The sequence below is a fragment of the Anolis sagrei genome, chromosome 1 (assembly GCF_037176765.1).
Source record: "Anolis sagrei isolate rAnoSag1 chromosome 1, rAnoSag1.mat, whole genome shotgun sequence".
Taxonomy (NCBI): domain Eukaryota; kingdom Metazoa; phylum Chordata; class Lepidosauria; order Squamata; family Dactyloidae; genus Anolis; species Anolis sagrei.
This window is the reverse complement of record NC_090021.1, coordinates 87,209,775-87,236,088: the sequence shown is the minus strand read 5'-3', so window position 1 is coordinate 87,236,088 and position 26,314 is coordinate 87,209,775. Positions and strand designations below refer to the sequence as shown.

Sequence of the window (26,314 nt, the reverse complement as noted above, 5' to 3'; positions counted from 1 at the left end):
TCACCAACCAAAGAAGCGGGAAAATCCCCAAGAGCCGTCAGGAATCCATTCGGATCCATAAGCCTCCTGGGGCGGACCAACTTAATGGGTCCCCCACCTCTGCAGAGGTTGGGAGGTGCAGTAAGTCTAAAGCTGACCAGATAGTGGTCGGTCCATGGCAACGGAGAGATGGATAACTCCTCAACACCGCCACTCTGCTCCCATCCCTGACAGAAAACCAAGTCCAATGTGTGTCCAGCACTGTGAGTGGGGCCAGATATCTGTTGGGACAGCCCCATGGTTGCCATGGAAGACATGAAGTCCTGAGCCGCTCCTACTAGGGTAGTCTCAGCATGTACATTGAAGTCCCCCAGCACAAGGAGCCGTTGGGACTCCAATGCCAGGCCCGAGACCACCCCTGCTAGCTCAGGTAGGGAGACCGTAGTGCAGCGAGGTGGGCGGTACACTAACAGAATCCCTATTCTGTCCCGGTCACCCACCTTCAGGTAGACACATTCAAAATTAGTTGACTGCGGGATGGGGCCTCTGGTCAGGGGAATGGAATTCTTATAGACAACCGCAACTCCGCCTCCCCGCCCTCCAGGTCTCGACTGGTACTGTACGGAGAAGCCTGGTGGACAAAGGTATGCCCCACCTTTGACTCTTGACTCCAATGCTTTAATAAATTCAAAATTTCTAGGATTGCAGACAGCAAAACAGTGAATTTTTTTCATTCTTAGAACTTATATTTACTGTGTTTGCATTTTGTAGCTTTGCCTGCTGTGCAGGTACAGCTGTACCAGGAGCTCCAATTTTTTTTGCTTTGCATTGAATGGTTGTTCCAGTCCTGAGTTTCAGGGACTCTGCAGAAAGGTGGCTTCTTTAGGCTGCAATCATAGGGCAAGCCATGTGTCAATTATAGTTAGGTTCCCTGGTCCCGCCCCCTTTTTGGGGTTTTGGAGGGAATAGGAGCCTTTTTTGGGTTCAGTCCACACAGAGCAGCTTTCCATGCAGGACATAATACCAAGAGCTCCTGTAGAAAGCTTCGTCTTATACAGCTTGGCCGGGGAGATACAGGCTCACAGCTTGGCCGAGGATCATACAGCCTTACAGCTCCTTTGCTGAAGGACTTCATTCAGCCATCACGGAAACCTGAGTTCTTTCCCCCTGGAAGTCTACAAAGCTCTGCTTGGTAAGGGTCTCTCACGGAAGCCAGAAGCAGTTGGTACCGGGTGTAGGGGCTCCACGCCAACAGAGGCAGACTGCCCAGATTAGAAGTTAAGGATTTCCCCATTAGTTACAGTTAAGAAAATAGTGCCTGTTCCCTGTGGACAAGATTGAAAGAGCCAATAGACTGTTAAGAAAGCCTTAAAGTACCTGTTTGTTTTCATTAATAAAGAACTTTGTTGAACCTTTAAGTATTCTAAAGACTGTGTTTTAAGGAAATCCAAAGGCCTTTAATCTGAGGCAGCCCCGGCGTCCCATTGGGCACACAAAATTTATGTGCTGTGTACAGTCTGATGCACAGGTCCAGCATGCGACAGCACACCTGCCCTTTTTCCTAGTTGTCTACACTCTATTTTTACACTTTCAACTGAAGTTTTAAGTTACAGTAATACTAGAAATCTGGAGACTGGAAAAAAATCAGGGAGTAGAGTTTTTATTGACTGTCATGACTAAAGTGAAAATGGGTTATAACAAAAATGGTTGCATGCATCCAATTTACTATATTTCAGTTTCTACTGTCATCAGCATACGAAACAAAATAGATGTATGATGACATGTACATGATTTCAAGTCACCTGTCAACTTATGGCAACCCCATGAATTTCAGAGGGTATTCTTTGGCAAAGGATACTCAAAAGGTGGTTTGCTCAATTATTCAGACTTCACACAGAGAACCTGCAACTCAAATTCAATATCATTGAGCCATGGCAGCTTAAGTGATGTCAAAGTGCATTAATTCTAGAGTATAGAAACATCCTTAGTGCTCAAGCCTTCAAATAGCCCAAAATAGGGTATTTAATTTATCAGTATAGCCTTTAGATAGCCTGTGCCATGAACTGTGTATACTTTATTATCATGAAACAAGTAACCGAAGAAGTTACTTTTTGGGCTTTGCATGGATATGTGAAAGCACAATTAATTCCTATTATTTTCAATGGGACAAATCATCATCATAGGCTATCACTTGTGGCCAAATATAGTTGTCTTTCAAGTGTAGAGTTTTGGCAGTGGGTCCATTTATTTATTTGCGACATTTCTCACCCCCGAGGGGGCTCAAGGAGGCTTTACATACAGCTAATGATTTGATGCCTTAAAACACAATGTACACTTAAATAAATAAAATAGAATTTTAAAATACAATTAAAACATTTTAAAACAATACATTCAGAGTTAAACACATAATCCATGAGTGTAATCTGGGCTGCTCCAATGGTCATTGCACATTGTTCCAAGTTTATCTATTGCACAAGTTCTCTAAAGGCTTGGACACAAAGCCACATTTTGACTCTCTTGTGGAACAGTGTTGTATTTCAGTGTTGACTTTTGTGGTGAGGTGGCTGCGAAGGTAGTGGAAATTGTCAATGTTTTCTAATGTGACACCATTAAGCTGTATTTCTAGCATTGCAGAGAAATTGGCTGGTGCCTGCTGATAGAGAGGTCTTGAGAAGAGGATGCAGCTTGTAAAGGAGGTCTGAGGCTTAAGTGGATAAGTGACTGACTCTTAACAGTGGGCCAAACTCTAACTCTTAACAGGCCTTGGCCTGCTCACTCTCTTCAGGATGACACTAGCTTTGGCCCACTGCCTCTAACAGGCTTCGGCCTACTTTTTCAGTGCTTGACTCACTTTTGTGATCAAAAATACCCAGTTAATTTTTAATATTTCTGCCAGGGTATAGGGTGGCAACCTGTGTTGCACGGGGTTGCACTCCCCCTGAAACCACAGGTCCGTAGCTTGGGAGTCCTCCTGGATTCATCGCTCACGCTTGAGGCTCAGGCGTCGGCAGTGGCCGGGAGGGCTTTTGCACAACTGAGACTTGTGCGCCAGCTACGACCGTACCTCGCTAAGGCTGATCTGGCCGGGGTGGTCCACGCCTTAGTCACCTCCAGACTGGATTACTGCAATGCGCTCTACGTGGGGCTGCCCTTGAAAACGGCTCGGAAACTCCAGTTGGTCCAACAGGCAGCAGCCAGGATGTTAACGGGGGCCCACTACAGAGAGAAGTCAACCCTTCTGTTTAAGGAGCTCCACTGGCTGCCGTTTATTTTCCGAGCCCAATTTAAGGTGCAGGTGCTTACCTACAAAGCCCTGAACAGTTTGGGACCACCCTACCTGCGTGACCGTATCGTTGTCTACGAACCCACACGTTCACTCCGGTCATCTGGAGAGACCCTGCTCGTGATCCCGCCCGCATCACAAGCCTGTTTGGTGGGGACGCGAGACAGGGCCTTCTCTGTGGTGGCCCCCCGCCTCTGGAATGCCCTCCCGAAAGACCTCAGACAAGCCCCTACATTGGCAGTCTTCAGAGGGAATTTGAAAACCTGGCTGTTCCAATGTGCCTTTTCAGACTAGGAACCCCAGTACCAAATCCCAGAAGCACTTTAGTCAGAACCAAGATCACCGCACACCGCACACCACACTTATATTATAACCCCATATTCCTCCAACACATCAGCACTTTTAACCCTGTACCCCTACTCTGGCCGGCTCAGTTTTAATAATGTCTTGTTGTACTGCTATTGTTATTGTTTTTTGCTTAACTGTTTATTTGCTAGGTACTGTATTGTTGTATTGTGTGGGCTTCGGCCTGTTGTAAGCCGCATCAAATCCCTTGGGAGATGCTAGCGGGGTACAAATAAAGTTATAATAATAATAATAATAAGTCTTACACTATGTGCATGCATGCTTTAACGTTGCCTGTCGACTTATGGTGACCTCATAAATTTCATAGGGTTTGCTGAGGTAATAGTCAAGAGGTTGTTTTGCCAGTTCCTTCCTCTGCAATAGTCTACACCAGGAGACATTTTATGGACTCACCAGAACTGATCCTGCTTAGTTTCCAAGATCAGACAAGATTTGGTGCCTTTAGGGATTTTAGGCCTGGGGAAGTGGAAGGCACGAAATTGGGGAAATAAATCCAGTGTACAAATTGTGTTACTTTACATCTTAGCACGGGGGGGGGGGGTGAAAATGTATAGTACAATCTCATGGATAGTGGGGTTTCACAGGACTGAGAAACACACATGAAACGACAGCTTCAACGCTTCTCATCGTGGACGTCAGAGAAACTCTCAACTTCCTCTCCGCCAGGCCTGTCCCGCGTTGCCATGGCGACTGCCTCTTCTCCCACGTGACCCTTAGCCCAACACGCGCGCACGCACGGCAGTCCACCTCCCCGCGTCTCCCATTCTTATTAGGAGAACCTTTCCCCGATTGGTTAAGCCGGCAAGGCTACTTTGCATCCCACCTCGGTGGAAATTTCCGTCTCCCTTCGCCGGCAGCCAATGAGCACCCTCGGCGCCGCCTCCAAAGAAAGCGGGGAGGGAGCGCTGTTGTGGCACGTGAGGGGCCGAGCACGTGGGGCCGTTATGTAAAGGGCGGGGCGAGAAGGGTGAGCTCGCGGCTCTGCGCGTGTCGCGCTCGCTGCGCAGGCGCGGGCTCGCGAAGGAGGCGGGGCCAGCAACAGCGCCACTACCACCAATACTACTCGGCCTCGGTTCGTTCCAGTCAGGCACCATGAAGCAGCAGCCGGTTGCCTCCTCGGCGGCGGCCAACGCGGGCGGCAACACCGCTGTCCCGGCCTTCCTGAGTAAGCTGTGGGCCCTGGTGGGCGACGCGCCGAGCAATCAGCTCATCACCTGGAGCCAGGTAAGGCGCTACTCCCGCGGGAGCCCGAGGCGGGAGGCCTCCTTATGTCTTCCCCTGAGTGGCACCGCCATGACTTGGCGCTGCCCGTCCCCTTTCATTTCCCCTTGGTACCGTCCATTTCTCATCAGTGTCCCTTTTGTTTTGCCCCCATTACGCCCCCCCCCCAAAAAAGCCCATAATGGTTCTTCCCTTCGGTCGCACAAAAGGCCCTGAGGGGAAAGAGGAGGGGGCGTGGCCTGGCCTTCGGGGGGGGGAAGGGGCGGGGACAAGCCTCGGTCAGTCACGTGTTTTTGTTTTCTAACGGGGAGGAGGTCTTCGGCTTCTGTTGGCAAAGAGAGTCAAGGCCTTTTCGCCCCCCAACAGCATTGACCACAACTCCAAGACAGCCTCTCCCCATGAGCCCGCCTCCTTTTGCGGGATCAGGTGCCGGAGGGAGGGCGCCTGCCATAGAAAGTGACACTCCGGACGTGACTGGCCTGGCCCTGGGTACACTCGGTGCGGAAATGAAGAACACGTGTCTAACCTATCCCCCCGACACATTTTCTTGCACCCTGCCTCATCCATTGCAGGGGAAAGGCAGAGGTTATTCGCGTGTCGGGAAATGTCATTTCCGAGCCCTCCCAGATTGTCTCTTCTTTCTGGAAATGACTGTTGGGTCTACGCGCAAAGTTAGAAATAATATTAAAAAGCACGTGTCACTTTAGTCCTGAATGTTTGATGCAGAAGCTCAAACCCTCATCTTGGGACTTTGCTGAACATGTCAGTTCTGAAGTTTCTGGTTCATGCATCTCATCCGTACTCTTTTTAGCAAACTAGGTCTTCTTAAAGACACGCCTCAGTAGTGCCATCAGTTGGTGGCCCCTCCCCTCAGCAAGAATATAATAATATTGTGCTATGATAATAATATATGTTGTATATACATATAATATTGATGATAATATTATAACGTATTGCAATGTATTACTACTAATAATACAATATAGTAATATTTATTATATATTACATGTAATATTACTAATACTATTACAGTATAGTGATATAGTATAATATAGTAATATATAATGGTAGCACATCTGATTAATCACTAGCAGCAATAAATCACTGCCAACCAAAAGGTTGCAAGTTTGAAGCCTGAGTCAGGGTTGAGCTCCCAACTGTTAAATAGCCCAGCTTTCTGTTCACCTAAGCAGTTCGAAAACAGCTGTGCTGTGAGTAGAGAAATTAGGGACCACTTAAATTGGGGAGGTTAATTTATGACACCATAAAAACGCCGTAGAGCAGTGTTCCTCAACCTGGAGTCCCCAGATGTTTTTGGCCTACAACTCCCAGAAATCCTAACAGCTGGTAAACTGGCTGGGATTTCTGGGAGTTGTAGGCCCAAAACATCTGAGGACCCCAGTTTGAGAAACACTGCCGTAGAGCAAGGAGGAAATACTATGATAAAAAAGCTTGGCATCATAGTGGATGAAGCGATAGCTCGCCCTGTGACCGGAGTTGAGCAGCCTCCAGGATCTGAAGTGGAAGAACTGCTGAATGACTTCAATCTGTCTGTTATGTCTTGTATGTCAAAAACGGCATTGAATGTTTGCCATGTATGTGTGCATTGTGATCTGCCCTGAGTCCCCTTCAGGGTGAGAGGGGCGGAATATAAATACTGTAAATAAATAAATAATGCTAATGAGCTGTGCTAATAGTATAATCTATATAAATAAAAATGTAATGTTCGTTTGTGGGATTAACATAACTCAAAAACCGCTGGGTGAATTGAAACCAAATTTGGACACAAGACACCAACGAGTGACCACTCTCAGAAACATTGGAAAACACAGCAGAAGAGACTTAAAAAGCCAAAAAACAAAAAATACATTACAGAGCATGCACAAAACCACATATATACACAAACACACATATAGATACACACACACACACACACAAAACACATTTACACAGACTGGGCCACAGCAATGTGTGGCAAGGGATGGCTAATATATTATATATACATATAACTTGTAAGTTGCTCTGAGATCCCTTCGGGGTGAGAGAGGCCAGGGTATAAATGTAGTAAATAAATAAATATAAATAATAATAAATTCGATGAGGATTTTTTTTTGTGTCAGGAACGACGAGAAATTTCAAGTCGCTTCTGGTGTGAGAGAATTGGCTGTCTGCAGAGTCATTTCCCAGGGGATGCCTATGAGAGACTTCTCTCATGTTGCTGCATGGGAAGCTGGAGCTGACAGATGGGAGCTCACCCCATCTCAGGTCAGCAGTTCAGCCGACACAAGATATTTCTTGTGGAATGAATGCAGAGTAGGACTCATTTCATCAGATATTATAAGTCTAGTTAAAATACTATATAACATTTTAAATATAAAAATGATATATAGTTCTATAGGTTCATATTTTATAGTTCCATTTGAGTATAGTTTACATGTTGGGTGGGGTATTAGGTGGACCAAAATGTGGCTTTGGGGGTGGGTAGAAGAGATTATAGGTATATGAATATTCGGTTTATTATTTTTGCATCAATGTCATTTCTCCAAGTCCCCAAAATATTAACATGAAAACATTTTTAACTATATTTTTAACTATGTCAAGGATTGGCATAGCTTCTGTGTAATCAGTCTTTTTTCAGTGCTGCTTTGGTTGCAGGAGCACAAGATATATCCACATGAGCAAAATATGTATTCCAAAATCATTACATCATATTCTTTCTCCTTGCTTCTAATATAATATCAAATACTGTGTTTGTGATAATAGCATCTTGTTTGTCTTGTGTTTTGTTCAGGTTAGAACAGTGTGATAGGAATGTCTGGGTGGTAAATTTTCAAACATAGCCTTTGCATGACTAAGGCAAATAGTATCCAGATATTAGAGGCGCTCATTTCTCACATTGTCCTAGTGTCACACTCCCTACCATTCTAACAGTCACACTTTATTTTTAGTATATGGTGATCTATTATGTTTATAGATTTTATTTTTTCCTAATACTTTGTTCTGAATAGGTTAAAATAGATTCTTTATTCATTTGAAAATATCAGAAAATAGATTTATACTGCAGTCTTCCCAACCCTCCCCATCCTGTTTCTATCAAGTTAGTATAGGATTGCTACTAAATCACTTTGCTAGTACAGCAGAAGATACAGTAATGAAATGAATATACATCAGTGCAGCATTATATCTTTATCAGTAGTTGGCTCCAGTAGAAGGACATTACTGGTACACGAGACTGAATAAGAGTTGAGAATGTGTTAAGCACTGAGTTGGATTATCCTATGTCCCATGTGTTAATATTCATTGCTCTTATTCTTTTGTCAAGTTAGTATGTTTATAAAAAGGGTTGTTGCAAAAGAAAATGCTCCCAGTGACTGGTGCTCCCCCCCCCCCCCCCCACACACACACACTCACGCTTCATGTATAGGTAAGTGAGAACTTTTTGATAGGGATTATCACATGCCTTCAAGACATTTCCCATTTATGGTGATCCTGAAACAAACCTATCATAGGGGTTTCTTCGCAAAATTTGTTCATAGGGGGTTTGTCTGTGCCTTGTCTCTGAGCCTGAGAAAGTGTGGCTTCTTGAAGGTTTCTGTGGATGAACAAAGCCCAAAAATGGTCTTCATAGTCATAGCCTAACAAGCAAATGACTAAGCTATATAAAACTAGTTTTATTGTGGTGTAGCAATGACCTGCATAATAAGATGATAGACTCTTGGATTGTATTGGCTAAGGCTGAGGAATGAACCAAGAACTAACCAGGTTTTGGCTCACCTTATAAACCTATTGTCATATAGATCAGTGCACCCATTCTTACATGTTTTACCATTACTGTTGTCCAATCCAATATCAGCCAGGATTCTGCAGTACATCTTGCAGAACAGCCATGGTCTCCAAGATAACAGAGGGCAAGCCCCTTTATGGTGATTGTCAAAAATCAAAGGAAAGTGTGGCCTTAGAGATGTGATTGGACTGTAATTACATCAGACCACACAACTGGCTCAGCTGGCTGGATGTGATGGAAATTGATGTCAGCTAATATCTGGATACCAGCACTTCTCAACCCCTGCCTCCGTGTCTCCCTTTCACAATCCTGAAACAATGGAAGCTACAAGTGGTAGGATGTAATACTGCTAAAGGTACAACATCACTTTCAGCTCTAGGACTGTCAGCTGGGGGTGTTGTACTGTGGCTTTCAGTTTTCTTGAACCTTTGCCAGAGTCATGTATTCATCTTTTCTCCATTTCTCATTGTTTCCCAAGCCCAGATTTCTAGCCCATTACATGTTATTTTAGCTTCCTTTGCTAGTATTCCCACCTTTCCCATGATGTCACAGTTTACATATAAGTCCCTTTCTCTGACTTTTCGGTTTCATGTTTCTTGGTCGTCCATTTCTTCAAAGTTCACTTTTTTTCTTTTCTTGCTGTTTCTCATTTCTTGAGCTATACCTAGCCCACTGTTCCGATATCTTACCCCCAAGCTTCTTCATGGAACTGCTTCAAATATAAGAAACTCCAGAGAGCTTCACAATAGAATGAAGATGGCTGACAAAGTGAAATAAAATGAGTCAATCACAAGGACATAATTCTGTCAGTAGGGCCCATGTGGGATTTTAATTCCAAGCAAACTAGCCATTTTTTCTTGCCTCACAAAAACTGATAACATTATTTTACTAGCTGAAATAGCTGCACTAACTCAATGAATCTTTATTTCCTATATTAGACAAATTAGAATGAAAGTACCACGTATACTGAAGTACAAATTATCTCTCTCTATATGTGTGTGTGTGTGTGTGTGTGTGCATGCCAAGGGCAGGATTTGGGGCCAAAATCATGGATTTCAATATGACTCATGGATATATATCAAAAATCATTCTGTGCAGGGGTGGAAATGCCAAAGCCACCTCAGATGATCAGCCGCCCCTGATCGCCAGCATTTCTCCCTCCAAGTGGCACCCTGGTGGAGGGAGTAGAGAGCGCCAGTACTTTTATGGCACAGACTAAATTCATACCTTTCACCATTCTTTTCAGAGAAGAGAATGGTCCTTTCTTTAAAAAGAAGGTGTGGTACACCCAATGACTGGTGGATAAGTCAACTCGCATATAGGTCTAAGCAAGCAGCTATAATGTAATTTTAATTAGTAAGGGCTATAGAACAGCAACTAACCATTGTAGGTGCATGTATCTTCAAGTTGTATGTCGATCTACAGTGATCCCATAAATTTCATAGAGTTTTCTTAGTCAAGGAATACTGAGATGTGCTTTTGCTAGTTCCTTCCTTGCCTATTCAAAAATATAAATTAGTGGGACCTGAATTTAGTTGGTTAGACAACTATTGCTCATGAGTGATACAAATCTCTTCTGCCAATGGTTGTAGCCACCATTAATAATGAATATAGTCAGACACACATTTCTACTTTTATTACTGCTTATTTCATATGACATAAAATAATGCTTACCCTTGATTTTGTCCCTAGGTAACTGGCTGCCAACAGAAGATATTTTTAAAAAACCTCTTCCCTCTAAGATAATTAAATTAACAACAGAATGTTGTATTTATGCTCAGTAGCAACTGTAGCACTGTATTTTGAAGTCTAATCCTTACTGTACAACGTCTCTTTGATTTGTTCTGTCTCAGGAGGATGGGAAGTAGAAAGAGAAGAAAATCTTAGGACGATAGGCCCCATTTTATTGATTCCACATCTAGTGGACCCAGAGTGGTGTCATTTTGCTGAATATGATTAGACACCAAGCTGAAGAAATAAAGTATATGTTTGGTGGGACTTTTAGAGACTAAAAATCACCTTGTTTCTTTAGGAACATAAAATTCCTTATGCAGTATATAATTTTGGTTAGTGTTGAAGTATTTTGTTTGGTATATAGAAATAGTTTTGTTAGAAAATACAAATTGAATTTGCTTTTGATTTACACGTGCAGCTAGAAGGCCTTGAACTTTAAGAAACAACTGAACTATAATGAACCACTTAGGTTGCCCATTTATCAGGTACAGTCAACCCCCCCCCCCAAAAAAAAACCCCTAATAAATAGAGTAAGATTTTAATTCAGTCAATCAGAATGAGTTGATTTGTCATTCTAGTAGTAAAGCAGAATTAATTTGTGAAGGCATTCAGGAAATGTACCGGCTCTAGGTGATCATTATATTTTTGACATGATACACCAGAATCACAAAGAAAATTTTAAATTGAACTAATAAAATTGTTTGTCCTTATAGTTCATTTTCTTTAACGAGCACATTTTTACAATCATGTATATGGGTTAAACTGAAACATTAGATAAATGTAAAATTCTTACTTTAATTTTTTTAAAAATAGGCAATTTCATCCGAGCCAACTTGAGTGACAGAAAATATTGGAAAGTTTCAAGTTGGTTTCAAGGGGAAATGCTTTCATTTGAATCAGACAAGCATTACCATATATACTTAACTCAAAAACCATGAGTAGACATATACTTGGGTCAATGGGGCACTTCTGTCTGCTGCATCACCACAACTGCATATATTTTATATACACAGCCTACAGAATAAAAATGGATCAGATTAATTCCTGTCTCCATCAACTCCTGTTAACATATTCATAAAATCTAATTAGATGTTGTATAATTAGCATTTATGATAAAATCTTTACTATGGGTTCTTCTTCGGTTTTACTTGTCATCTTGGCAGAATATTAAAAATTTCACGAAAGAGATTACCATTAACATTTTCTATTGAGGTGGTGCCATCACCATATTGATAGCATATCTTCTCAAAGCCCTGGATTGACTTGTTCATGGTTATTGACATTTCAGATGCTCTGAAAAAGGAGACCTGCAAGACCTCACTGAAAAGATTAGAAATATGTGAAATACTTTCAAATGTATTCAGATATTAAACTAAAAGTTTATGTTTTTCTCTCTGTAGCAAATTGTATCTTTCCATATCTGTGTTATAAAGGACATATCTTGAAGCAGATGATGACCAAACTGTCTTTACGGCAAGCAGTTCAGAATTTATTCAGTGACTTGTTGGAAGTCAAACTAGATATCTGTGTGATAGCATAAACTTCTAAGAAAGAGCAGGAAGTAGATGTGATAAATCTCCACAGATATAGTAATTTCGTTTTTGTGTTTATAACCATCAGTTTTCTAGTACAGGCAGTCCCCATGTTAAGAACAAGATAGGTTCTCTGTCTCACAACCCTCCCAGACACATGTGGTGGGTACTAGAAAGAGGGTCTTCTCAGTGCCTGCTTCCAAACTTCAAGGTTCTCTCCCTAGAAATGCCATCATGGTCCTGTTCTTGACTCCTCCCCTGAGCAAATCAAACACTTTTATCCTGTTAGTCTTTCACAAACTGACTCGGGGTGGACTTCTTATGCCACATGGTGCTATTTTAAAGATTTATATAAAAGCCCATGAGAGTTCACCTTGAGAGGTACCATAACTAGGAAATGACTTGAAAACACACAACAGCAACAGTCTTTGAATGGATTTTTAATATCTAATGTTTTAACTTTAGAAATGATTCAATTGCTCTTTAAATCTTATATTTATAGTTCTATCAATGGTTTTGTATAGTTTTATTTTTATTGTCTTAAATCTGTTATTAGCCATGTGAAGTTCCATAATTGGGAGAAAGGCAGAATGTAAATGAATATGTTCTTCAATTTCAGAATGGCCAGAGTTTCCTTGTGTTGGATGAACAAAGATTTTCCAAAGAGATTCTTCCAAAGTATTTCAAGCACAACAACATGGCAAGCTTTGTGAGACAACTGAATATGTGTGAGTTTTATGGCAGTGTATAAAATTGCTTCCAGTATTATAATCTAAATTTCTAATTTAGAACTTTTAGTGTAAATTAGTCCATAAATGGATTCCTGCCTTTATGTCAGCAAAATGTTTTACTTGTTGCTTAGATTTGATAATCTGGGTACAAGCAGTGTTGTATGGCATGCAGCTGCAGTTCTTTGGCAAAAATAGTATGTGAGGGAAGCAATCGGTAAACATTTTGCATATTTTCAGTAACCACAAAAAGAACATTTGATTCTGAAAATGGTTTTCAAGCAGAGAGTAATTTCCATGGTTGACTACATGAATATATGGTTTGTCTGAGCTTTAGCCATGTCTGTCACCTATACATAAAATTAGTTTTATAAGGAATTTTAGAATAAAAGCATGTGCTTAATTGTTTTGAGGAGTGAAACCCATGTTGGTAATGGCTAAAATTATTTAAAATACAGAAATTTAGATTTTTATAGCAGTGTCAGCACTTCCGTGTCATACCAAGAACATCTAACTGTATACATATTGGATTTAATTCAACGAGCCTCTGTCCAAATAAAAGAGATTTGTTACTTTGTTGTAAATTTTGGAAGTTTTCACTTTACTATTTCTGATTTGTAGCCTTCACTATTCCAGTAGTTTTTGCATATTTTATTTTATTTTTTCCTTCTTCCAGATGGCTTTCGTAAGGTAGTCCATATTGACTCAGGCATTGTTAAATTGGAAAAAGATGGTCCTATTGAGTTTCAGCATCCCTACTTCAAGCAAGGACAGGAAGATTTACTGGAGCACATTAAAAGAAAGGCAAGTGAGACGTTTTGTAGAACCTTTCAAAATGTGTGTCTCATAGCATCGGTTTCTGAAAAAGATTATATCAGTTTGTAGTCTGGCTATTTATTAATAGTTTATAGGAAGTAATAACATCATTTCCATTAAAAAACATCCATTTCTGATGTTAATTTTATAGGTTTCTTCTTCAAGGCCTGAAGAAAATAAAATTCGTCAGGAAGACCTGTCTAAAATCATAAGTAATGCACAAAAGGTTCAAATTAAACAAGAGACGATTGAATCTAGGCTCTCTGCTTTGAAGAGGTAAATATTATGATAATGCAGTGTAATATGATTTACAGAAGCAGAGGAGAGCATTGAAATAGGGAAAGCTCGCAAGCTAGTGTCTAGAATCGGTTGTTTTCCAAGCCTTCTTGCTTTGTCCTAAAATGGTCAGTCACTTTTCCTGTTGTTAATACCACTACATTGTTATAGCTACATTGCCAAGTGTTTTATTGTGTTAACTGTTCTAACTCATTACACTGACTGTAAATGTTTTGAAACAGAGAAAATGAATCTCTTTGGAGGGAAGTAGCAGAACTGAGAGCAAAACACCTGCAGCAACAACAAGTTATTCGCAAGGTAATTATGTAACTATTCAAGTTCATTTATAATTTTTTTAAACTCTTTAGCATGTGGTGTAAAACTGAGGGTGGGAAGCAGTTAAGTTTTATTATACAGGCAATCCCCAAGTTACGAGCAAGATAGGTCCTGTAGGTTTGCTCTTAAGTTGAATTTGCATGTAAGTTTTTAAAAAGTTAACTCCAGGGGATATATATATATATATATATATATATATATATATATATATATATAGGCACACATGCATGCTTTGGATAACATAGGAAGGATTAACACCCCTGTAACATTTGTTTTGCTGCCTGTGCCCCAGTTCAGAAGATTTCACCTCACTTTGCTTTTAACTTGTATTTATACATTGATTATGGGGGACCTTCGACAAGGTCCCCCATAACCTTCTGACAAGGAAACTAGTCCAATGTGGGCTAGGCAAAACTACGGTGAGGTGGATCTGTAATTGGTTAAGTGGACGAACACAGAGAGTGCGCACTAATGCTTCCTCTTCATCTTGGAAAGAAGTGACAAGTGGAGTGCCGCAGGGTTCCGTCCTGGGCCCGGTCCTGTTCAACATCTTTATTAACGACTTAGATGAAGGGCTAGAAGACATGATCATCAAGTTTGCAGACACCAAATTGGGAGGGATAGCCAATACTCCAGAGGACAGGAGCAGGATTCAAAACAATCTTGACAGATTAGAGAGATGGGCCAAAACTAACAAAATGAAGTTCAACAGTGACAAATGCAAGATACTCCACTTTGGCAGAAAAAATGAAATGCAAAGATACAGAATGGGTGACGCCTGGCTCGAGAGCAGTACGTGTGAAAAAGATCTTGGAGTCCTCGTGGACAACAAGTTAAACATGAGCCAACAATGTGATGTGGCGGCAAAAAAAGCCAATGGGATTTTGGCCTGCATCAATAGGAGCATAGTGTCTAGATCTAAGGAAGTAATGCTACCCCTCTATTCTGCTTTGGTTAGACCACATCTGGAATATTGTGACCAATTCTGGGCACCACAATTCAAGAGAGATATTGACAAGCTGGAATGTGTCCAGAGGAGGGTGACTAAAATGATCAAGGGTCTGGAGAACAAACCCTATGAGGAGCGGCTTAGGGAACTGGGCATGTTTAGCCTGAAGAAGAGAAGGCTGAGAGGAGATATGATAGCCATGTATAAATATGTGAGAGGAAGCCACAGGGAGGAGGGAGCAAGCTTGTTTTCTGCTTCCTTGGAGACTAGGACGCGGAACAATGGCTTCAAACTACAAGAGAGGAGATTCCATCTGAACATGAGGAAGAACTTCCTGACTGTGAGAGCCGTTCAGCAGTGGAATTCTCTGCCCCGGAGTGTGGTGGAGGCTCCTTCTTTGGAAGCTTTTAAGCAGAGGCTGGATGGCCATCTGTCAGGGGTGATTTGAATGCAATATTCCTGCTTCTTGGCAGGGGGTTGGACTGGATGGCCCATGAGGTCTCTTCCAACTCTTTGATTCTATGATTAGTTCGTTGGAAAAATTATAATTAAAATTATAGTTGTTGATGTATGTGGGGTATATTGTAGGTTTGCCTTAAGATGCCCCCTATAAGTCATTCTCTTGGCAAAAAGGTCACCTAATTCCCTTTAATATTGAATATTGTATAAAGACATTCCAAGTTCTCTTTAAATTCATACCCTATTTGGTGTCACCAGTGCTGGTGAGCTTTAACTATAGAGAGAGATTAATTTTATCAATTTACTACTGGCCTCAGAGTATTTCTAAGCAAAGGAATTTAGGAGTTAGTCCCACTGAACTCAGTGGGATTTGTTTCTGAATGTGAAAAAAGCATGCTGGCATGATTTTTTTCTTTCACTTCTATTGGGATTTTCATTTTATTGGCAAAACTGCAGGTGCAGATCTGGATTTTTAAAAATATATTGGTGGTAATAGATGGGGCTGTTCTCCACTTTTGTATTGTTCTGGGTCATGCATGCCCAGTAAGTGATTCTGCTGCTCCTTTTTTTGACCATTGGTGGTAGGCTGCACATAGCTACTGCAGGATTGTCTAAAGTAGAATCCCATTTTTCCAGCTCAAGCTGTATTGAATAATTTATTGCAGATATGCTGTTGTATGCTAAGACTAAAATCTGTGTTTTTCCAGCCATGCTTCACCACCCTCTGAATGCTGATGCTACCATGGAGGGGTGTGGGGGGGAGGCGCACAACCTTCCAGCTAGTCAGAAAACAAGGAAAGATGGAGTCCAGGTGGCCATAAAAACACTTGACAATAGCCCTTTTTTGCTAGCTGCGGAGTACCATTTATTTAGGATTGTAGTCTGAGACAACATTCTGTTTTCCTTTCCAGATTGTACAGTTCATTGTTACCCTAGTTCAGAATAACCAGCTTGTGAGTCTGAAACGCAAACGGTAAATATGCTGAGAATTTTGAAAATATCATACAGTTTGCTGTAGTGGGGGTATATTATTCTTAACTTGATTCAAACATTTACATTATGTTTATATTTATTTTGCGATTTAGTCCGTTGCTTCTGAATACCAATGGAACTGCAAAGTCAAACCTATTCCAACAGATAGTCAAAGAACCAACAGAAAGCAAACACCACGTGAGTTAATTCTGAAAGATACTTTCATAGGATAGATAAGGATGTGAATCCTGGGTTAAAGAGAGAGACAAGAAAAAATAAAGACGCTTAAAATGAGGACATGGCGAAACAACAGTGTTACAATGGTATTTGTGGTGTAGGCGAGGAGACAGTGGTCTATATTTTCTTGTTATTCCTAGTTAGAGGAGCTCTTTTCTATCAGTGCAACTTATCTGTGTGTTGATTCATCATTCAACAAGTCCATTGAATCAGTCTGTTAGGGTTGTGACTCAGCAACAGGGTGCCAGCCAATCAGTGCAATTCAAAATGGAAATTTCTGTCATAATTTTCAGACAGTTTGTACATATATGCTTCTGACAAAATGTTTCCATCCTATGTTCTGAAATGAACTACAGAAGCACTCCTTATTTTGTTACTGTGACAAATTGTTGTATAACAGGAAAACCTAACTCATATTTCACTCCCCCACACTTAGGATACCATACAACACCTTACAGCTATGTGTAGCCCATTTTAATTTGTTATATAGTGAGGTTATATGCACGAATGTCTTTGTGTTCATTTGAAAACCAGATTTCCACTCTAATTGTAATCTGTTTGTAATATCATATTTAATATTTGTAATTCCAACTTTAATCCAGTTTAACTTGAACTTACTAAATTCGGTATCTTGAAATTTTGATCTTTTCTAAGAGAAGTCTAGCTATTTCAAAAAAAAACCCTTGATGACTTTATTCCTTTTACAGCTTGTAAATGGTCAGGTACCTCACAACAGGACTGATGGTTTAAAGCAGAGAGAACAGATGTCTGAAGATATTATTATTTATGATATCACTGATGATGATATTGGTGATGAAGAAAAGGCTCCAGTTACTCCAGAAACCAGTGAAGACATTGCTTCAGATTCCAAGTAAGATTCTTCTTTAGGTTAGGTATTAAATGTGCTTGATTACTACATGCATTCCTCTGCTGTGTCTCATTGTCTGCTCATGGCAGATACTTGTCAAATGTTTATTTCAAAGATATAAATTATTTTCTAGTGTATTATGTAATAAATGAAAATATTTTGGTTCAAATCTTCCATCAGCTTTAAAAATAGCTAATTGAAAATATCTGTTCTTAGTATCAGCAATAATTAGAAAGAATTTTAATGGAAACAATTTCTGATTATTGTCTTCACCAGAGCTTCAGAAGAAAGGTTATCACGACTTGATCTTTACTTGTAACCTTACATTTGTATTGCAGCTACAGTCCTGACATTGTAATAGTAGAAGATGACTGTGATGATGACTACGTACCTGTTATTCAAGAAAATGCAAATGCTGAACCAGTCACCATTCCATCACCTGAGGGTGTCAGTCCTTCCACAGATGATACAAGCCCATTAATGTCCAGTGCAGTTCAGTTAAACAGCCAGTCAGTCTTAACAGCAGAAGACCCGGTTTCAATGATGGACTCTATACTCAACGAGAATGGAGTGATTTCACAGAATATCAATCTTCTTGGAAAGTTAGTCAATTTCTTGAACCCATGTTTAAACATTTTTGTACTTTTTCCCTTAATATTTTGGCTTTCACTGGCATGAGTGTTTTAAATTACACTTGATCTCCTATAATACTAGTTTCTGAAATGAGTATGATGAATGAGATTGAGATCTGACTTCAGTATTCACCTGAGCTCTGAATTTTAGTAGCAGTTTTGAAGATCTTCAGTAATGTCAGTTGTGTGGCTATTACCTGGGATTGACCGTTTTCAGAAGTTTAGAAATATATTGTGCCTGTTACCCATTAAATTTCAAATAGTTTTATTGATTGTCCTTGGGTTTACATGGTGCCTTTTATACCATTCTGTGAGGAGCTTGGAATTGTAAGAGCTGAAGAGAACTCTTTTTCTTTTTAAACACCTTTTTATTAATATTTTACATAGCATAATAGCAAATTATCCCCTCCCCATCCTTCCCAAAACAGAAAACATTCCCTGATTCAAATAAATTCTTCAAATAATCAATTACTATTTAAAAAAAACCATCCAGATGCAAATAGTACACATCATGCCTTTCAGAATACCATGTTTCAGCAGTGGGCCATGTCTTGAATTTACATGTGTCATATTATTATAAATCTGCAATCTCAAAAATGTCTTCAGTTTTTTTTTCACCTAGTTGAGGTGGAATTTGTGTGTCAACTTTTCTAACAATAGAAAGGCTCCAGACCCTTGACTAACCAATGATTAATGGATAAACTTCGTAAATTCTTCAGAGTCATTGCAATCTCCATATTTACATGGGGAAATTTTATTTTCTTTATCATAAATTGATAAAATCCATATTTTGAAAATATGTTTTGATAAGCTATTTTGTTAATCCAATGAAGAACTAAAATGCAATTATTTTAAGGTAGCCCATACATATTTCAGTGTACAAACATTATTACAACAAATTGTTACTGCTTCTATGTGATTTTTACGGGGTGCAGATACCAATGATCTCCTTTACCATTACAGACAACAACTTATATGGGAAAGATCACCAAATCCTATCCATCTTTATTTTTCAGTGATTTGTACTCCAGGCTTAGCTTTCCATGCCTTTATTGAACCCATATGTATTGCTGTGATTGTTATATTAATCTTAGAGGCCAGTTTCTTAATTCTGTAAAATGTATCAAGGGGATTTTTCGTAAAGGTTGTAATGGTGGAGCTATATCTTTGAAGTAATTCATGTTCACCTCTAAGTTATATAATCAGGTAGTGATATATTATTCCACTTTTTCTGGTAGCTGTCCTTCTGATACTCCTCTTCTGATATTCCTCCTCATATACAGGCAGTTGTCTGAATCTATAGAAATCCTTCAAAACACTTTAAGATTTGAAGTAGTAATTTGGGCATCAGGATAAAGAATAATCTTGTGTTCATTTTTTATCATGCCCCACAAGGAATTGTTTTTCTTGTGATTTGAAAAGTTTAAAATGGCATGCAAGGTTTTGTACCTTATTTTATTCAGTTGTACATTAAATTCCTCCAAAAAACAGACTTAATTTATTGTTTTTACATTACTTTAGGGTGGAACTCCTGGATTACCTTGAGAGCATTGATTGCAGTTTAGAGGATTTCCAGGCTATGCTCTCAGGACGGCAGTTCAGCATCGATCCAGAACTTCTGGTTGATGTAAATATTCACAGTATATATATATTTGGCTTCTGTTTTCTATTTTATTAAGATTTTGTGGAAGAAGACTATATGCTTTCATTTTTCCCCCTGAGAAATTGCTGTATATAAGACTTTACCACCTCAGTCCAACATTTTTTTTTATTTGTGTGACACACATAAATGGATTATGTTTGCCTAACCCTTTGACTAGGGTCAGTAGCTTGCTAGTCATACACTTGTGTGTCAGAGACCACAGAGAACAAGGACAGGTTGCACACCTGTAATTGGTAGTTCTTTGAGTGGTCATCTGTGAACTCACACAATCCCCTCTTCCTCCTCTTACTGTGCTCTGCTTCTCCCTAGATACTTGGCTACTGCTGCTTTGGTGTCCACAGAACAAGGTTTAGGCAGGAAGTAAGAGGGTGAGGTGCCTAAGAGTGGGTGAGGCTACTGCCGAAAACCTTATGTAATAGTTCTTGAAGGTTCTCAATGATGCACTCCATAAGTGCAAATAACACATTTGTGAGAGTTCACAGATGACCATTCAAAGAACTAGTTACAGGTATAACATAACTTGTCCTTTCACTTTGCTGATAGAAGTAGTTTCCACAGCAGAACTGGGAGGTATACAATTATCTCCCTCCTCCCCAGTTGTTCTTAAAATCTGCTCTGAAAGTTAAGGAGTCTCTCAGAGGCATTTAGAGTGACTGCAGCAAGAAGAGAAAGCCCTTCTGCATTAGCAAGTATGATATTGGATTTAATCCTAAAGTTCAGAAACATCCAATAAAGTAGAAATGTGTACTCAAATGTTTCTGTAGAGAATTTTTACTATAGATAGAAAACTCCAATTTACAGTTTAAAAATCACTGACTCCATATTGTGAACACAGAATTTTAAATCGATGTATTTTTTTCTCATTCAGCTTTTTTCAAGTTCTGTGCAGATGAGTCCTACTGGTCATATCAATACTACAAAAGTAAGTTTTAACTTACAATAGCAATGGCAAATATTATGACCAATTATTCAGTTAACAGATAGGATGTTGCTATATTAAATTTTTGTCTTTGTCTTGGCAAAAATGAAATGTTCATTTTTTATGATCTTGCAATTTACTGTTTGCATTTGTCTGTAACATAGAAATATGTTGCATTTACATGTCTGTGCTAGCCCATCTTGTCTGAAATTTGTTAAAGACTAACATCAATGTTTCTAACACCAAAAAGTACACTGTTGACAAATAAAAAAACACTCAAGCTGCGAGCTGACTAAAACTGAATAATTTAATAATAATGCTTCACATGCATCATTTTACATATATTAAATGCACAATTACTTAATTTAAAAATGTTTCACAGGAAATTAAGTATATGCTGGTAGTCAGACAAGAATAATTGTTTACTGGGAGTTGTGAGTATAGAAGTATTATGATCTAGAGTTCAAGCATTGCTTCATCCTAACTTCTAGTGTTTAGAAAGTGGCACTGTTCCTCTAGAAAAATCACTGTGTCTTCTAGACATACAGTCCATGTTGTTTTAAAAGTCATTTCACAATATTTTAATGTTACCAATTTAATAAGTCAAATTTGTATAAATCATGCAATCTTGTCATAGGTAGAAACAAAGGGAATTGAAACTATGAAGGCTAATGGTACTCAACGGACAACACAAGATGTGCCTAATTCTAAGCTCAAAGCAGGTTAGTACATGAATATAAGCAAATCATAGAGTTGGACGAGACCCCAAGGGTCAAGCCCCTGCCATGCAGGAGCACACAAAGCAGTCCCAAGAGATGCCTATCCAGCTGATGCTTAAAAATCTCTGAGATAGCATATCATATACTCAAGCCACTCTTACAATCAGGAAGTTTTTCCTGATGTTTAGATGCAATCTCTTTTCCTACAATTAGAATCTATTTCTCTGTTTCCTGGTCTCTAGAGCAGCAGAAAACAAACTTGTCCCCTCTCAGTCACCTTTTCCCCAATCTAGAAATACCCAGGTCCCTCAGACATTCTCCATTGGACTTGCTTTCTACACCTTTGATCATTTTAGTTGCCTTTCTCTGGACACCATCTTGTCAAAATCCTTCTTGAATTGTGGTCAGACAGATAGTCTGACCAAAGCAGAATACAGTGGGACTATGACTTCCCTTGATCTAGACACTATACCCATGTTTTGTTTTGTTTTAATATTAACTACACTATACCCATGTTGATGCAGCTTAGAATAGCATTGGCTTTTTTTGCTACCGCATCATACTGTTGACTCATGTTCAGCTTGTGGTCTACTAAGATTCCTAGATACCTTTTACATGGACTGTTTTCAAGCTAAATGCCACCCATCCTATATCTGTGCATTTCAGTTTTAATGCCAAAGTGTAGTACCTTGGTCGGTCTTGGACGGTCTTGGTCGCCTTAGTGGATGATCTCCGCCGGGAGCTAGACAGGGGGAGTGTGTCCCTGTTGGTGCTCCTGGACCTCTCAGCGGCCTTCGATACCGCCGACCACGGTATTCTTCTGGGACGCCTTGCAGAGATGGGCCTTGGGGGCACCGCTTTGCGGTGGCTCCAGTCATTTCTGGAGGGTCGTACCCAGAAGGTGTTATTGGGGGACTCCTGCTCAACGCCACAGCCTTTGACCTGTGGTGTTCCGCAGGGCTCCATACTGTCCCCCATGCTGTTTAACATCTACATGAAGCCGCTGGGTGAGATCATCCGGAGTTTCGGGGTGCGGTGTCACCTGTACGCAGATGACGTCCAACTCTGTCACTCCTTCCCACCTGTTACTAAGGAGGCTGTCGAAGTCCTGAACCGGTGCCTGGCCGCTGTAACGGTCTGGATGAGGGCGAACAAACTGAAATTAAATCCAGACAAGACAGAGGTACTCCTGGTCAGTCGCAAGGCCGAGCAGGGTATAGGGTTACAGCCTGTGCTGGACGGGGTCGCACTCCCCTTGAAGGCGCAGGTTCGCAGCTTGGGTGTGACCCTGGACTCATCGCTGAGCCTGGATCCCCAGGTTTCAGCGGTGACCAGGGGAGCATTTGCACAGCTTCGGCTTGTGCGCCAGCTGCGCCCGTATCTTGTGAAGTCTGACTTGGCCACGGTGGTACACGCTTTGGTCACATCCCGCCTCGACTACTGCAACGCTCTCTACGTGGGGCTGCCCTTGAAGACGGCCCGGAAGCTCCAGCTAGTCCAGCGCGCGGCAGCCATGTTGTTAACCGGAGCGGGACGCAGGGAGCACACAACGCCCTTGCTGTCCCAGCTCCACTGGCTGCCGATTTGCTACCGGGCCCAATTTAAGGTGCTGGTGTTATCCTACAAAGCCCTAAACGGTTCCGGCCCAAAATACCTTGCGAACCGCATCTCGGCCTACGAGCCCACGAGGACCTTGAGATCATCTGGGGAGGCCCTTCTCTCGGTCCCGCCTGCCTCACAGGCATGCCTGGCGGGGACGAGAGAGCGGGCCTTCTCGGTGGTGGCCCCCCGGCTATGGAACTCCCTCCCTGCTGAAATCAGACAGGCGCCTTCCCTCATGGCCTTCCGCAGGGGCCTGAAAACCTGGCTCTTCGAAAAGGCCTTCAACTAAGTGCTATGTTTTTGGAATGACCACCGGAATGGACTATGACTACGAGATTGATTATGACCCCAAACTAGACGAAGCGGATTTTTAGTTTAATTAGTTGTTGTATTAGTAAGATGTTGTGTTGTGGTCTTGATCTATTGTAAATTGTTGTCCTTTCTATGTTCTGTACACCGCCACGAGTCGCCCTCGGGCTGAGAGTGGCGGTTAACAAGTGCAAATAATAAATAAATAATAAATAAATAATAGTACCATACATTTCTCCCTGTTGATATTCATTTTGTTAGTTTTGGTCCAACTCTGCAATCTGTTGTTTTTGGATTCTGACCCTGCCCCTGGGAGCTATCCCTACCAATTTGATGCCATCTGCAAAATTGATAAGCATACTTTCTAACCTGCCATCCAAGTCATGGATAGAGATCTTGAGTAGCGCTGGGGCCAGGACAAAACCCTTGTGTCACCCCCACCTGTCACTTCTTTCTAAGAGGAGAAGGAGTAATTGGTGGATTTGGCCAGTCAACCAATTTCCAATCTACCTAACAGTAGCATTATCCAGGTCACATTTTACTGGTGTTGTAAAAATGCTAACTTGGGCATAATTCAGCCTACTTAAAAGTTATTTCTGGTGAAACATGAATAAGATGACAGAATAAAATGAATAAACATACTCTTGTATTTCATGTATCTCCGAGTAGCAAATTGTACACTGTAAAGCATATTTTCAAAATAATTTTTGCTCAGTCTTATTTCTGTAGGAATAGGCAAATGCCCTTGCAAGGAAGAGTGTTGATCTCTTTTGGTTTTCTTTCTTCATCCATAGATAAACAGCTCATTCAGTACACTGCTTTCCCCCTCCTTGCACTCCTTGATGGTAGTCCAGGCTCAGCAGTGGAAAGTGCAAATGTGGCAACCGAACCCGTGTCATCCTTAGAGAAACCATTGGAAGTAGATGAACTGCTGGAAAGCAGTCTTGATCCTCAGCCGACCCAAAGCAAGCTTGTTCGCCTGGAACCGTTGACAGAAGCAGAAGCCAGTGAAGCTACATTATTTTATTTGTGTGAACTTGCCCCAGTGCCCATGGACACAGATATGCCATTGTTAAATAACTAATTTATTTATTTAGGGTGTTGTTTTGGATTTATCTTTTGTAAATTGCATTTTGTGAGAACTACTAATGTGGAACCTAAAACAGTTTGGTCACTTTCCTCACAAAATCAGCGATTGAAACATTTATCCAGGCCATCAACGTTATATCCACACTAGTTCATTACATTCTAGTGCTGTCATGTTTGGAATTATATGTATTCAGAATATAGCAGGTAATCAAATGCTCTGTATTAACCATTAACGGTTTTTCTTGTTCACTTTTGGTCCTGATGTATGACTGATGAAAGTAATTCTGGATGGAGGTTATAGCACTCCAAAGTTTTATTCTTCTGTACTTTGTTTTCTATTTTTACAACTTTGTTTAAATAAAACTGTTAAGGGACCAGAACAGGATGCATGGTGTGTTATTTACCTGCTATTGAATTTATCTAAGTTCAACTGTTACATTTCCTTATGGATTTAAAAAATCAAAATAAGATTCTCGCTATAAGATTTAATAGAATCAGAGTTGGAGGGTGCCTCGTAGACTATAGAGTCCAAGCCTTGCTGAATGTGAGATCTTACGCTAAAGCATCCTCAGCTGGAAATCCCAAACTGAGCAGGAAATTGGACTTGATGAGGCAGGCATCTTCCAAGTCCATTCTGCTCAATCTTACTTTTGTTTGTTATAGAAAAAGAAATGTCATTTTTTGTTCCCCAAATCCTGAAGCCCATATTTGCTGAAGGATTCAACATTTGTCCATGGCAAGGACATTTTTGGCTAAAAAGTAGGCACAGATATTTCAAAAAGGGAAGAAGAAAAAAGGTATTCGGGCACCAATTCTTAATAGTTCATATAATGACCATCTGGAAATAGTCAAGAGAGCCTAATGGAGCTGGACTTTCTACAGCAATGGTTCTTAACTTGTGGGCCACAAGGACGAAAATCTGCTCCGCAAGCTTCTTTCCTCTTTATTTTACTTCCGCTCCTTTCAGGCCATCTGCCACTTCTTCCCTGTCACTGACCATGGCATATGTTCTGTATCAGAAACTAGAGCTGAAGTGGTCTCTCCAATGCCGTTTTCTGAATCCACACCCCAAATCGAATCTAAAATTGACAAAACACTGATTTGTAACACTTTTAGTATGAATGTTGGAGAGTGGCCCTTGTTTAAAAAAAAAAGGTTGGGAACCACTATTCTACAGAGATGCTTATACAACACCGCTGTTTGATTTGTATTTTCTGCTTTCTGGCAATGGGAGCCTGGTAGCTCACAGCTGCAACTTCAGGTGTGTTGGCCATGAAATAATGAATTGAGTAGGTTCCATGCAACAACTCTCTACTCTGGCAAAGAACAAGTTCAAAAGGTGCATTTTTTGTGTACATTGGTACACCAGTCAGAAGAGAGAGTGTAGAGTCAGAAAAGGCAGTGTACCAGCACACAATAATACATATATTCCCCGTGTGACCAAGAAGGGAGTGGCCCGTCTGCATTGAGGTCCCTCTGAACTGCAAGAGAAAAAAATATCTAGTGGAAAATGTAGACCTGTGACTTTAGCATTGTCATTTTTTCTTCTGTATTATTTTTAACATACTTACCTAATGAAGTCAGTGGAAATGTGATGTTTTCTGGACAACAGTAATACAATGCAAATTATAAAATATATAAATAAAACAGCAAAACAAGCATCCAGATAGGGAAGTTTTTTTTAAAGGCCTAAATCAGTTATTTCCCAGTTGCCATTTCTCTCCAGCTCAAGATGCTCACTAAAAAGTGCGGCATGTTAACATAGTAAAAGAAAAGTATGCTGTGGCCACTACTCTGTTCAACAGGATTGTGCAAAAGGTACAGAGGCAATCCCTCACCAT

At 40.6% G+C, this 26,314-nt stretch overlaps 1 protein-coding gene across 2 annotated transcripts; it reads left to right on the top strand.

Moving 5' to 3' along the window:
• The first annotated feature begins 4,620 nt into the window (after positions 1 to 4,620).
• On the top strand, positions 4,621 to 24,853 carry HSF2 (heat shock transcription factor 2). 2 transcript variants are annotated; one of them, XM_067466907.1, is made up of 14 exons: positions 4,787 to 4,852; positions 6,970 to 7,114; positions 12,519 to 12,627; positions 13,304 to 13,431; positions 13,595 to 13,719; positions 13,962 to 14,037; positions 16,375 to 16,436; positions 16,549 to 16,633; positions 17,380 to 17,543; positions 17,879 to 18,142; positions 19,694 to 19,799; positions 20,704 to 20,757; positions 21,392 to 21,476; positions 24,179 to 24,853. In XM_067466907.1, the coding sequence occupies exons 2-14, from the start codon at positions 7,040 to 7,042 to the stop codon at positions 24,466 to 24,468; spliced, it is 1,623 nt and encodes a 540-aa protein (XP_067323008.1). In that variant the 5' UTR covers positions 4,787 to 4,852; positions 6,970 to 7,039; the 3' UTR covers positions 24,469 to 24,853. The 2 variants fall into 2 exon arrangements, with proteins under 2 accessions (XP_060609249.2, XP_067323008.1); XM_060753266.2 differs by lacking the exon at positions 6,970 to 7,114 and having other exon boundaries at positions 4,621 to 4,852.
• Positions 24,854 to 26,314: the final 1,461 nt, after the last annotated feature.